Genomic DNA, 14,472 nt, shown 5'->3' with positions numbered 1-14,472 from the left:
CTGTTCTTGTGTTCTCTGCATTATAGTAAGTGAAGACATCCGCAAGTGGGGTTTGAGATTTTCCGTTGTTGTTTTGTGGTTTGTTTGGTGGTGTGTGGGTTTTTTTGGTGTTTTTTTTTTTTTGTTTTTTTTTTTTTTTAAAATATTTGCATGCTTCTGCAGCATATGAAGGAAGGCTATCTTGAGAATACTGATCAATATGTTACAATGAATGGCCCACCCTCCAATTATTACTTGTAATAGAGTGTAGTGTGAAGACTTTTTTGAAAAGCAGAACCAAAATGTGAAGAATGGGAAGGAGTTTATAAGCCCAGGAAGTTGTCTCCTTTTAGATGACTATCATGGTTTTGTATTTTAGAGGAACAGCCAGGTAGTGACTTGAAAGTTACTAATAAAAATTTCTTCAGTCGTATCAGTGCCAGGAAGCTCATCAGGGAGTCAGAAGGGAATCTATGAAATGTCACCCTATAGCAGGGGAGCTATGTGGATTCTTTGCTTAGATGTTTCCTGTGAAGAAACTTTCCAAACCCTGTCTTATGGACAGAATCAGAGGAATTATTTTGAATTTTTGCTGTAAGAGATGTATAGAATAAATCTCTAAATAAGAAATTTCTAAGGTCAAATGGGACTAATCAAAGGTTTCTAACAAGAAGAAATTAATGTTTCTGTAATGTGATAGTATCTCTTTATAGACCATGAAATCAGCTTTTGTGTCTGTAAGCTTACGTTCTTCTCTCTAATAAAGCACTTTGTGACAAGATACATGTTCATCCTACAAACAGTGCCTTGTTTTTCCTTGTTTTTGTTATATTTATTTTTTCTGGCTATACGGTTTCAGCTCTCTGAGAGGTCCATCCAATTTGAGTTACTCAGCATGCTACCTTCTGTGTTTTGCTAGAGGAAGTCTTCAAGACCTTTAAATTTCATTAATTTAATTTTACATAGTGATTAAACAAACAAGTTATAAAAATGCTGACGTAGTGTAATTATACTAGTTTGTCTTCGATTTCTGCTGACTGGTGAGCAGACTACAGGTTGTCTCTGTTGTCTCTGTTCTTCCTGAAAGTTTATTCCACATCACTTTACTACTACGAGGCACTTCTGTTCTCTTCAAGAAAGTCTGAGGTTATAACTACTACTCCATTGGCTATGTGATTTTTAGCATATTTTATATTTTCATAAGAAAAAACAAGCTCAAAAGTTCTGTCATTAGTATCAGAATAGGTCAGAACTAGTCATTTCTACTGATTTTAAGTATTTGAGATTTTCAGCTAACTCAGATTTGTCTGTTAAATCAGTCTTTTTATATTCAAGTATTCCAGCTCTTTGGTTTGTTTTGTTGTTGTTGTTTTTTGTTTGTTTGTTTATTTTTTTTTCTCTGAGGTATGCTAAAGAATATTGGAGAAAAAAGGATTTTTATTCCACGTGTAGATAAAATAAAATTCTGTTAATGGAAGTCTTGTTTTAGTGCATAGGATGATGTGTTTAAGTGTATAAATATGATTACTGATGTGGATTTTAATTATTTTTAAAGTTTGTTTTGCATCTTTGTGTATTTGTATCTGTCTAAACCAGATGTGTTATTTCATGGTGCTTAATGCACAGTCTCAGAATTTTAACAATTAAACAAATTTGATATGAATGTTACCTTAACTTAACAGAAATGCATTAGTTTTTGAAATACCTTTTGTGGTTTATATTGTCTCATTTTTGAAGGCTATTAAGAAACTAATAAACTTGTACTGTGAAGAAGTCAAGAGAGGTTAGTGAAAGGTATTTTATTTGAAACTGCAAACTGGGAATGTTGGGTCATGGGAATAAATAGAAAATAAGACCTTGAATAATGATAAAGGCAGTAAAATGAAATTGAAGAGAAACCAGAAGATTTCTGCAGGTGTAAAAATGAAAGAATTATGAAGGAGAAAGTTAATTACGATTGGTGTAACTGTGGGTGAGACATATTATGAAGGGAGCAGCATATTTTAGTTCTGGCTTGTGTATTCGTTTTACTCTTCCCATGGTCTCCATATAGTTACAATTAATGATCCTTTTTCTGTAGTGAAGCAGCATGGAGGTAGTTATATTTTCAGATCTAAGTCTTCTCAATTATGCTTTCCAACAGACTGGGAAATGACTTTAATGGCTTTTGGCATCCAAATAACACAACTGTGTGTGTTTATTATGAAGTAACTTGCAGAAAGAAAAGCTAGAAGAGAAAGAATTACTTCAGCGAAGATAACATGCTGTACAAATATCAAGAACATAACATTTAAAACTGTTGCATTGATCAGTAGCATCTCAAGATCTAAGAGAGAGTTTTCAAATTAGATGGATCAGTGCTTTAAACATAGTTGTAAACATTGTTTTTGGTCTTATTTTCAGTGGTATATATGGTGAGTTAATGCTTTACAGATTTCAAACCAATTCAAATACAGTTGTCAGAAGTTTGTATGCTAAAACTTTTTAATTTGAATAGGTTTTGCTTGTAGTTTAAATACAAACCTTTTTTAATCATAGTAATCAGAGTAGTTGGTCATTTGTCAGCATTGGGATTTTTTGCTTGTTTTCAGTTTGTGAAATCTGAAATTTTTTATTTCTACTTTAAGGTGTGGGAAACAAATTATAAAGCAGAAGTGGAAAATTATGTACTTAAGGACAATAACCAAAGAAATGAAGAAAAGAATAAGTTGAGTTATTGACTTCTCATCAAAGACATTTCTGAACTGATTTGTATATTTCCTCTTTAGTGAATTATGAGATAAAAAATTGTTTTATTACAATACAACTGTAATTTAAAGACACTACCTTTCTTACAGTAACATAGGGGAAGAAAAATAAACTATACTCTTATTTTTGAATAGGTAGAGCAGGTTTTTTTTCATAGAGTTTGTACCATGTGGTATGATTATTTATCTTAATGATAAATACCTATACATTATGTAAAAATGTGATTGGATCTCATGAATAAAGCAAGAAAGCAAGCCTTGTGGCTTTTTTTGCCACAGATGCATGTGTAGCAGTTTCTTTGGGAAATTGTAAGTCACAGCAGATTTAGACAGTTAAGGAAGGCACTGAACAATTAAGCAATATAAAAGAAGTAGTGTTGCCTGTGTGGTCAGTGCAGTATATGCAGTTTGTGCTAGAAAGTATAAATAATGGATGGTACTTATGTTCTTTTGAAAAATAAGGCAAGAAGTCTGTAAAGTGCATTCTTATTAGCTGTGAATGATGTAGGAGATTACAAAATATGGAAGCATATAATTCTCATTAGGAAATTTGACCAATATTGCGTAGTTTAGATTTGCAGCAAGCTACCACTATGATAGGCTTGTGCATATGATGTAACTGAATAATAGTTATTTTCCCACCATCCATTTTTCTTCTTTGAGAATTTATTTAGTTGTACAGTTCAATTATAATTATGGGTAAAAAGTAAAATTTTCTTCATGAGTTGTTGAATTTACACTTGTACAGGAGGTCCTGGTTTGAGCCCAAAGGACAACTGAGCACCATGCAGCTGCTCATTCACCCTTTCCCCCTTGGGACTCGGAAGGAGAAAATACAACAAAATTATCTGAAATCCAGATAAGGACTGGGAGAGATGACCCAGCCACTACTGTCACGGGCAAAAGCTAGACTCATTAGGGGAAGAAAAAAAGAACATAATACGAACACTAACGACAACACCACCACTTAGCACAGTAGGACAGTGAAAAGCATTACCACATCTCGAAAACACCTTCCCCCCACCCCTCCCTTCTTCCTGGGCTCAGCTCTGCTCCTGATATTTCTTCTTACTCCCCCCAGGGGCAGGGAATGGGGGCTGTGGTCAGTCCTGTCTCTCCTTCCTCCTCAGGGGGAGGACTCCTCACATTCTCCCCTGCTTCAGCATGGTTCCCCTCTCAGGGGAGGCAGTCCTTCATGAACTTTCTCTGGCGCGAGTCCTTACCATAGGATGCAGCCATTCAGATGCTGCTCAGGTATGGGTCACCCCAACATGTTTCAGTCCTCCCAGTGCCAAACTACAACAGCTGGGGCTGCTGCTCCTTTCAGAGTCCCGACCTCCTTTAAGTTTAGTGTGGGCTCCTCCACAGGCCACAGATCAGCCTCTGCTCCACCATGGACTTACATGAATGGCAAGGTGGTGGCCCTGCTGTCACCGTGGGATACAGGGGGCTCTGCTCCGGCGCTCCTCCTCCCCCCTTCCACTGACCTTGGTGTTTGCATAGGCGTCCTCCTCACAACTCCCCCACATAATTCCCAGATCTTCCTCCCAGGTTCCCCTTAAATACATTGTCACAGAGACGCAGCCACCATCACCAATTGGCTTGGCCTTGGCCGGAGGCGGCTCTGACTTGGAGCCGGGGGAGCTTTGAGAAGCTTCTCACAGGGGTCACCACTGTAGTCCTCCTCCCCTGCTACCAAAAACATTGCCACACAAACTCAGCACAAGAGTTACTGTCATATGTAAGTGGCTCTTCCATTTTGGAAAATACAGTGCTAGAGCAACTGTCTCTAAAATAGCCCTGTAATCAATCCCATAGCTTTACATAGGCAAGTCCCATGTTCCTGAGGTTTGCTTTAGACTTCTTTGATGACTCTATGGTTTCCTTTTATCCCATCCTTGCTGTTTTCTGTTCTGCGTATTTGTGTGTATGTGCACATACATAGGCTTGATGCTTTAAAAAATTAAATAATAAGTGCAAACTAGGTAATTAAAAAATGTGATTTGGGAGACATGTTCAACCTTTAATCTTTCATTTCCTATTCTCCAAGCACATTTTGGATTTCTCAGGCAACTCCCTTATCAGGCATTCTAAGAAAATGCTCATCAGCATCCTGTGCTCATCATGCATACTGGATGCTAATTACTAGTCCTGTAACTTGGTATCACATGCACCACTTCTCCCTGGCAATCTGTTCTGGTTGACAGCAGCAAACCTATTGAAGTGATTAGTCTGAGAAGAATTTGTGCTGAGTGTTGTGTTCTTTGCTGTTGCTAAAATACATTTTTAAGAAAAATTGTCACCTTACAAGCTTTAAAGACTCCTACTTCACAATAATGTCTTACTGGAGGATGTGGCTTATACTTTTTTTTTTTTTTCCCCCCTAAATGTAAACTGTGTTTACTGGCCAGATTTCTCATCTGTGTGATATTGCCAGTCTTGTATTTGGCATTATGCAAATTATGTGGGTCAAAGACCTGTTAGCGCCACCTGGTTTAATTCTCTTTTGTACCCTGTTTTGGTGGTAGAGTTGCTGGAGTAATAAAGATCATCTTCATCTTTCTCATATCTGAATCGTTGAGCAGTCTCGGTCTGCAGCCTATGAGAAACCAGTCTTTTGTTTAATTTGCAACATGAGCTGACCATTTCCCTATTTTTTCAGATAAATTCATAGTTCTTAAAACCAGGTCTCTTTCTATGTAGAGGGTTATGAATAGGAATTAAGGCCAAGTTCTGGACTACTTAGTGTGGGGAAAAAAAAAAATGGATAATTTGCCGTTAAAATCTAGTCTAGAAAAAGCCTGAGTAGAAAAATCTTATTAGCAAGCATGTAGGCCTGCGAAAGGAAGTCTCTCAATGACTTACTGATTACTATTATGCAGAATCTGGAATTAGAGAATAAGTATATGAAGTATTTACTCTTTTGTGATAGAAAAATTGAGAGTACTTGCAAGATCATACGTTATTTTGAAGAGCATAAAAATTAGGTCAGAGTAAACAAACTTCCAGTGCTTTTAGAAATTGATTTATCTTGTTCACTGGGTCAAAGGAGATTATAACATTTCCCATGTGCAGTAAATTTATTTAGAGAATTAATATTAATAAAGTTAAATGACTAATGTTTAAAATATCATTCTTATACTGGTGTATAAAGATATCTATCTTGCTTCTGATTTCATCTTAAGGAAATTGTGGCAGATCAACTGAAAACAAGTGTAAGATTATTAACAATGTTAAAACAGACAAGTCACAGTACATTCTGTATGTGAGAACATGACTACTAATAGGGGAATATTTGAAATGCAGTAAGGTCATGTTTACCTAAGCCTGGGCTGATGAGATGTTTGAGTTTTTATTTTTTTTTTTTTTTTTTTTTTACAAGTTTAACTTTGTGACTACAGTATCACAAAGGGAATTTTTACTTGGGCGATCAATCCTTAATGGCTCAAAAGCTATTTCAGATAAATATGTAATTAGGATTTTTTCAGTAAGAGATATTGATGTGGCTATGTACATATTTAATTAGGTAATTGTTACTGAAAGAATTTACATTTAAATGCTCTATTACGTCCTGATCTCCTTAGAAAAGCATTGCCTTAGTGCAGTAGTGACTGAATAGCTGTTTCACAAGGCTTTTTGAAAAAATAGTTTGAAAGGGAATATGCAAGATCTTCTAGATGTGGAAATATCACTGTGCACCTCTGCATGCAGTTATATGCTTATAGTTTTATAGTTTGTATACTTAGCTGGTAACTTTTAGGATAGGTCTATATGCAAATATAACTTCTAATGTAGATTACAACAAAATAAGCTTTATACAGACAAGTACCTGTGCATGTACAGTCAGAATGATTTCCTTGTACCTCTGCAAGACCTGTATATTTGGACTTGAAGTATATGGTAATAGTTTTTATATATAAGATGAGAAATAGATTTCTACAAATCAGTGCTAAAAAAAGAACAATTTTAAGATACTCAGAGAATTACCCTTTCTAATGTTTCTATGTATTATTTTGCAAATTGGATATATGTAAAGAACAATCATAGTTATTTGATGATCTTGCAGTCTGTTTTGGTCTTCAGCACTGGATCTTTCTTGTACCACCATCCATTTCGTCCCTTACTTCCCGCTCCAGTGATTTCATCTGAGTTTTGCCTGATTTGGAGTGCTGAGACACCACTTCAAGATTAAAAAGCTATAATTAACACATTAATAAGCCAATTAAACATGTTTCATTAAAAATTAGCTTCCTTTAAGAGAATATTTATTTGAGATATTATTTTGTATGAGATTACTTAGTGTAATAAAGTAGTAAAACTATCAAGTTACGCTAATTTCCTTCCCACTCTATAAACACTGAGTATTGGCACTGGTGTAAGAGGTTTAGAGAAATTCTGAAGGCAAGTTGCTTTTTTATTGGTTGCATTTGAACACAGTTGGACACAGATGTCTATTTATATGCATTGTGAGGGCTGCTAGTTAATGTAGCAATATCATTAACCCATTTTAATAATATTGTACATTTTCAGTATTTAATTTTATTTCAGGACTTGATTTATTCATAAATAAAATACTCTCTGAAATGGAAATTTTCCAGTTCTTTAATGCAAAATTTTGTATTTTATGATTCCATTTGTCTGTAATGACAGATGTTTTTACATATAATTTGTACTGAAAAGGTGAAATTCAGGCATTTTTTAGAAGAAATCAAATGCATCTAAAAGACAGAGAACAGATACGAAATTAATTTTAACGTTTTGAACAACTTCCACCAAAATCATCAACTAGGCTTAATCTTGTATTAAAACCTATTTTTAATGGAGGCAAGCCATTATCATCTGTTTAGAATGTTTATTTTCTACTGGCATTCATAGAATCATAGAATGGTTTGGGTTGGAAGGGACCTTAAAGATCATCTAGTTCCAAACCCCCTGCCATGGGCAGGGACACCTTCCACCAGCCCAGGTTGCTCAAACTGCTCAACCTGGCCTTGAACCCTTCCAGGGAGGGGGCAGCCACAGCTTCTCTGGGCAACGTGTGCCAGGGTCTCACCACCCCCACAGGAAAGAATTTCTTCCTCATATCTAATCTAAATCTACCCTCTTTCTCTCCTTACACCTCATCCTATCACACCACTCCCTGATAAAGAGTTTCTCCCTATCCTTCCTCTAGTCCCCCTTTATGCACTGGAAGGCTGCTGTAAGGTCTCCATGGGGCCATCTCTTCTCCAGGCTGAACAACCCCAATTCTCTCAACCTGTCCTCACAGGGAAGGTGCTCCAGCCCGCTGATCATCTTTGTGATCAAGCAGGTCCATGTCCTTTTTATGTTGGGCTCCCCAAAGCTGGACACAGCACTGCAGGTGGGATCTCATCAGAGAGGCATGGAGGGAGTGAATCCCCTCCCTTGACCTGCTGGCCACACTTCTTTTGATGCAGCCCAGGATATGGTTGGCTTTCTGCGCTGTGGCACATATTACTGATTCATAGTCAGTTTTCCATCCACTACTACTCCTAAGTTGTCCTCCTCAGGGCTGCTCTAAACCCACTCACCGCCCAGCCTGTATTTGTGCATGGGATTACCTTGACCCAGGTGGAGGACCTTACGCTTGGCCTTCTTGAACTTCATAAGGTTCACATGGGCCCACCTCTCAAGCCTGTCCAGGTCCCACTGGATGGCATCCCTTCCCTCCAGTGTGTCGAACGCACCACACAGCTTGGTGTCATCGGCAAACTTGCTGAGGGTGCACTCGATCCCACTCTCCATGTCCCCAGAAAAGATGTTCAAACAGCACCAGTCCAAGTACTGACCCCTGAGGAATGTCAGTCGTCACTGCTCTCCAATTGAACATTGGGCCCTTGACCTCAACTCTTTAAGTGTGACCATCCAGCCAATTCCTTATCCACCAAGCGGTCCATCTGTCAATCCACGTTTCTCTAATTTAGACAAGGATGTTGTGAGATAGCGTCAAATGCTTTGCACAAGTCCGGGTAGATGACATCAGTGGCTCTTCCCTTGTCTACCAGTGCTGTAACCCTGTCGTAGAAGGCCACCAAATTTGTCAGGCACAGTTTGCCCTTAGTGAAGCCATGTTGGCTGTCACCAATCACCTCCTTATTTTTCATGTGCCCATGCCTAGTTTCCAGGAGGATCCACTCTATGATCTGGCTGGGTACAGGGGTGAGACTGGCCTGTAGTAATACGAGTTTTCCTTTTTTAACCTTTTTAAAAACTGGGATCATTAGAAAAATAAATATGTAAGTAGTTGTAAGAATTTTTTAGTTTTTCATTTTATCCTTATGACTGTCTTTAGGAGTGGATACAGTTGTAGCTGTTTTCGAAAAGTTACTGATTCTTTTCACACTAGGGGGAGTTTCAGAAGTATACACTGGGAATGAGTAAAGAGCAGCTAATGCCATGCTTACAGCAATGCACATATTCAGATCAGCATGTCATTGACTCCATGCTACAGCAGTTTTCCTCCAGGCAACTATTTTACTGTCTTCTACAATTACATAGATAATATGATAAAGATCTCCACAGGAAACTGAAGAAAATGAGAAATGTTGCTGTGAGACTTTGTAATCGGGAAATTTTATGCAATGATCTTTTTTTCCTCAGATACTGATACATGTACACATGGTCTGCTATTTTCCCTGATATTCTTGTTATTTAATCTTTATATTATTGTCCGTTTAGACTTCACTCATTGAAAATAAATTTAAAGTTATCTAAAACAAAATTTGGCAATTCTATTTTCAAGCAGAAGTCTGAAATTGAAATATCTCATATACTTTTGAGATGATTATTTTTGTTGCTTCTGTTGTTTGTCCTGAAATCCCTTCTGCTCTTTCTTTTCTAAACTTCTGTAGTGTGTTTATTTCTTTATTCAAATAAGTTAACAAAAAAAATCCCCAAAACAGAGTAACACTGTGATTGCCTTTCCCCTTAAAACTGGATGGAAAAAGAAGCACTTCGCACTACGTGCCTACACTAATACATAAATAAATGTAAACTGTTATTTTACATATTATTCTGCCAATCAAATGTTCCTTAATTTGAGCTTGTCATGAAAATGGATGGCTTTTTTTTTAATTCAGCTGTAGTGTGGAAAAGGGTCATTCATATATTCAGAGTCAGTTTTAAACTTCCTCAATAAAGAGCAGGAAGTTAAGGTGAATTGATGCAGCAGAAACCATTGCACATTGCTGAGCACTTGCTTGTTTGGCAGCTTTGGTGATGCTATGCCCTCTTTATTGGATTTAGTGTCTGGATAGCTTCCACAGTATAGCTCCTTGTTCAGCGTACACCATATTTAAATCAAAAGGTGCTAGTTAATATGTAGAAAAATATACTTAGCTGACCTAATGAAAAATGTATCTGAATATATCTGCAAGTAATTAGATTTACTCTTTGAAATATTTGGTTGCAGAGTTTTAAGTTAAAGTTTGAGACAGTTGTTTCACATAGGGTAAATACTACTAGTGTATTAATTGAAATATAATTTAGTTGTCTCACACATTTAATGAGATATTTTTTTGTATTTCAAAACTACTATCTGACATTAGAAGAGATGACTTAGTGACATATGAGAAACACAGTGGAAATGAAAATTGGACTGGAAGTAGCTTGTACATTTAAACAACATAAAAAATCCTGAATATTTATTTTATATTTAAGAGACTTATGAAGATGTTAGAGATCGGTCAGTATGAGCTACAGAAAAGCATAATGTTCTTGGATGTCTCTTCCAAAGGGTGGGACAGAACAAGAAAGCTGTATGAGTACTTCCTAAAAGTGCTATTTTTAATTCTGTATTGGCTTAGCTTGCTACTCGGACATTATATTTAGGGACTATGGATTCTTCTAGTGAAAGAATTCGATGGTTCCTAAACACTATCTGTGTCTTTTAATTTATAGGATCAGCTAAACTGGAGCAGAAAGAACTTGATAATGGTTGCCTTTCCATCTCTAATCCATTTCTTCTTTCCTGTGGAATAATGAGAATTCTACTTAGAATAGTGAATTTATGTCAGACTTGTTCTTTTCAGAAGGGCCTGGCCTGATATCATCTGTGCTTGGTGAACTTGTAATGAAAAATAGTTGAACCATTGGAAGATGTTTCTTAAAAGCTGCATTCTATTTTCTGGGGGGGGGGAAAAAAAAAAAAAAAAAGCCTTCCTAATTTGTTCATTACTAGAACAATTAGAATCTAGTTTTTCCAAAATATTAATGCTGAGGTGTCTTTGCTGTCCAAATTGTTTCAGACTTGTTTCTCAAACTGCCATTGTTTTCTTGAAGCCTGTAATTTTTGCTTGTTGCAGGTAGTTCAGTCACGAGATGGGAAGTCTTCTGAAGTGTGTTTAAAGTTTTATTTCAGCTAAGTTTAGAATTCCACAGTTTAGAGTTCTGCATTCTGAGGTAATCCTTTAAAGTTCACATTATAGCTAATATTGAGAAACAGGATTTTCTTTGGATGTGATTCATCTGATTTAATTTTAACAGCTAATACTTTGTCACTACTTGATTTTCTGTGTTGGCTGTGAAGGGAGATGAAGACGCCCACCTTCGATGGTTAGGTGTATCTTCAGCTTTTTTGTTGGTTTAAATTCTGGTATGAGAATATAGTGTAAAATGGTAGATTTTGAAAGAGAAGGACAAAAAAGAGGTAAGATAAGAAAGATGAGAAAGTAGATGAAAAGTATTTTTCATTTGTTATCTTTCCTTGCTCACCTGTAGATGTGTTATTGTGTTGTGCTGCAGTTTATAACGTCCTTTTTGTTCAGAAATGTGATAGCAGTATCATGAAAAGAAAAAGTACTCAGTGGCAGGAAATTTGCAAAGGAACACACTATCTAAGTAGTCGTAATGTCATTCTTTCAGCAAGTGTTCAGTGAGGGAGGGCCTGAAGATTGATTCTTTCAAGGGGAATAAAGTTCAATATATGTTTGTTTTATATAACTATGAGGAACTCTGGTTCATTTATTTTTTTTTCTGTAGACATTGTGAGGCAGAGAGAGAATGGGTTACTCCTTTTTTTGCTGTTTAAAATATTATAATAAAAATTAAAAATATTAATTCGACTTTTATTTTCCACTGGGGCACTGATTTATGAATATATAGTAAACATAAACTGTGTATCTGTAAGAGATTTTTATGAGTTAATATAGGATATACAAATAAAATTGTTCCGACTGTAGATTACATATCATTCACCTTCTTTTCTGTCTAGAAGTCTTTCTCTTCTAAATTAATGGGAATATTAATCCCTAATTTTAATTTCTGAACTGTTAAAAAGGGCTTCTCTGCTGAAAATTCTGGGGGTTTCTTGTTTTTTTTAGAGGAGTTTAAAGGTACTACATGTTCTTGGTTTTCTTTTCCTGTTTATTCTATGATGCCTTGCAGTTCTGTAACGGTGGAAATTTCTTCTTTGGTATATCATACTGTATTTCAAGTAGAATCAAACACCTTTCTCTTCTGCACCTCCCCCTCCTTGAGAAGAAAACCAGGGCTGGGAAAGATGCTTCTTTGATTCTTATGTTGATACAGTAAGACACTGTGACTTGCTACAAGAGGGAAGCTACGGCATTTTCTCAAAGCATTCCCAGCTCATGTTAAACTCTCATCTGGGGCTTTACAGGAGCTTTAGGAGTTAGCTGGCAAGGCAGTGCATCCAATGTTCTTTTCAAAATGGATTCATTCAGATGCCACGGTTTAAAAATAAAACAATGTGTTTTAGATAGTAAAATTTCAGTTCATAGCAAAATGTGAATTTCTTTTAACATGATAGTGTGAAAGACTGAGATTCCATGAATTAGACATCTTTGGGGTTCTGTGCTTTTCCAGTATTGAGAATCACGTGGGGGTTTTTGGGGTGGGAATCATCTGTTTCCTTTTATCTGATTCCCTTTTGATTCCAAATGCTTGCCTGAACAACAAATCCTTCTTAAAAAGCTGTAGCCAGCTTTCTAAATAAATCTAATTTGTTTTCCAGAAAGTATTTTTCAGGGCTTTTTTGTCTGTCAATACTGGCAATGTATTTTGCTATACATGATGCAAACATAGACATGTTCTATGGGGACTGTTCATACATAGCTTGAGGGCTCTCAAAGTGCTTCTGATGATCCTCTTCCAGGTGTGAAATATTTAGAATGAAGTAATTTATTATATATTAGTTCTGGTTAACCGGGCATGATTTGAGATTTTCACAGTCTGCGAGAAATTAAGTATTCATTAACATTTAAAGCCATTAGATGACACAGTTGAGCAACAGGTGATTCATTTAGTCCCTGTTAAAGTAAATGCACACTGAAGTTTCTGACTAGAAGATAAGTGGTGGTTGTCTTTGTTTTCAGTTATTTTCCTCATCCTTGCTTTATTTATTCCGTGCACTTCATTGACTTGTCTTTCTCTCTCTTTCTGTGAAACAGAAGAAGAAGAAGTGGAAAATTTTGATGTTTCCAGTCTGCCTGAAGAAGTGCTGCAGAACATAGAAGCTGACAGTTACTGGTGCATGAGCAAGTTGCTTGATGGCATTCAGGTAAATTGATTTTTCCTGTCTGCAGGTAGTGGAGTTAACCAGTTAATGTCATGGCTTTGAACTACTTTAAGGTTGTTAAGAAAGAGAACATCTATGAAAACCAGGTGAGAAATGGATTTTCCCATTGGAGAAATCTGCAAATTTGTCATAGTATTAAGAAAGGAAAAGGAAAAATAAATTGTGCAGCTTCTTTTTATCAAAATGTCTGTGTGTTTCATTGTAGTATGATGTTCTAGAGCAGAATTGAAATTGCCAGTTCTAGAGGCATGTTGTACACCTCAGTCACCAAGCATGGAGAATGTTTGCTCAAGTGTCCAAGTAAAATGATCTCACTGGAGTGATGAAAACCTGGCTTATTTATTAATTTTAAAGTCATTATATAGCAATTTCTAAACAACTTTTATCTTAATAGTTCCTGAAATGATCTTCATATTTTTTAAAACACCCATTTAAAACTTGATACTTATGCTTCTTCACTGAGTGTTCGAATTATTTCTGTGTGGAGAAGCTATAAATGCAGGCACAATTTTCTGTTAAATGGAGTAAGTGACAGACTAAGAATACGTGTTTGCATTTGTTGACATAAGTTTTTGAAGATTAGAATGATCTACATGAAACAGTAAATATTTAGCTGAACATCTTGCATTCAGGTGAGGAAGGAATCCATACAATCTACCATAGATTAAATGGGAGTCCAAACATCTGCATTTGATATTTAACATATTAAAACACTTTGTGCTGCATTGCTGACACACTGTAAAGTAGAAACTTTGTACTTTTCAGTTTACAAATGAGTTACCTGAATTAAATTTTATAGACTTTGTGGTGCAATAGGCATCAAAAAGTATTTATCTAATATCTGTTTTTCACATCTGTGTCATTTGAGGTAAACATTTTGAATCTTGGTAGAAAGTAAAAATAATCTGATCTTGTAAACTCAGAATATATGCACTAAAATAATAGTGATTGTGAATTCCTGGGTTATGATGGGACCAAAATTAACCTTTGCTAGAAATGTGAAAGTTTATGAAAGGTGATGATTTGTATTTTGTACGGGCAACAAAGATTTTTTTTTTAGCGATGTTTGGTAGGTAGTTGTTTGCAGTCAAGGTTCATTTGCTGTTTTCAGTGAGTTGATTAGGAAATAAATTATGGTTACTAATATTTAGCAGATTACTTCTGCTTCATTTTTTAATGTTCCTACCT

At 36.1% G+C, this 14,472-nt stretch overlaps 1 protein-coding gene across 2 annotated transcripts in view; it reads left to right on the top strand.

Annotated features, from left to right (window-relative positions):
• TBC1D22A (TBC1 domain family member 22A) overlaps positions 1-14,472 on the top strand; it is a 185,967-nt gene that overhangs the window by 54,153 nt on the left and 117,342 nt on the right. For both annotated transcript variants that reach the window (XM_042792451.1, XM_042792452.1), the window contains exon 9: positions 13,157-13,266. In XM_042792451.1, coding sequence (XP_042648385.1) covers positions 13,157-13,266 — 110 coding nt within the window. The remainder of the gene's footprint in view (positions 1-13,156; positions 13,267-14,472) is intronic.

Source organism: Tyto alba, unplaced genomic scaffold, assembly GCF_018691265.1.
Source record: "Tyto alba isolate M040663 unplaced genomic scaffold, T.alba_DEE_v4.0 Super-Scaffold_2, whole genome shotgun sequence".
Classification (NCBI taxonomy): Eukaryota; Metazoa; Chordata; class Aves; order Strigiformes; family Tytonidae; genus Tyto; species Tyto alba.
The sequence above is the reverse complement of the archived record's forward strand: the minus strand, read 5'-3'. Positions and strand labels throughout refer to the sequence as shown.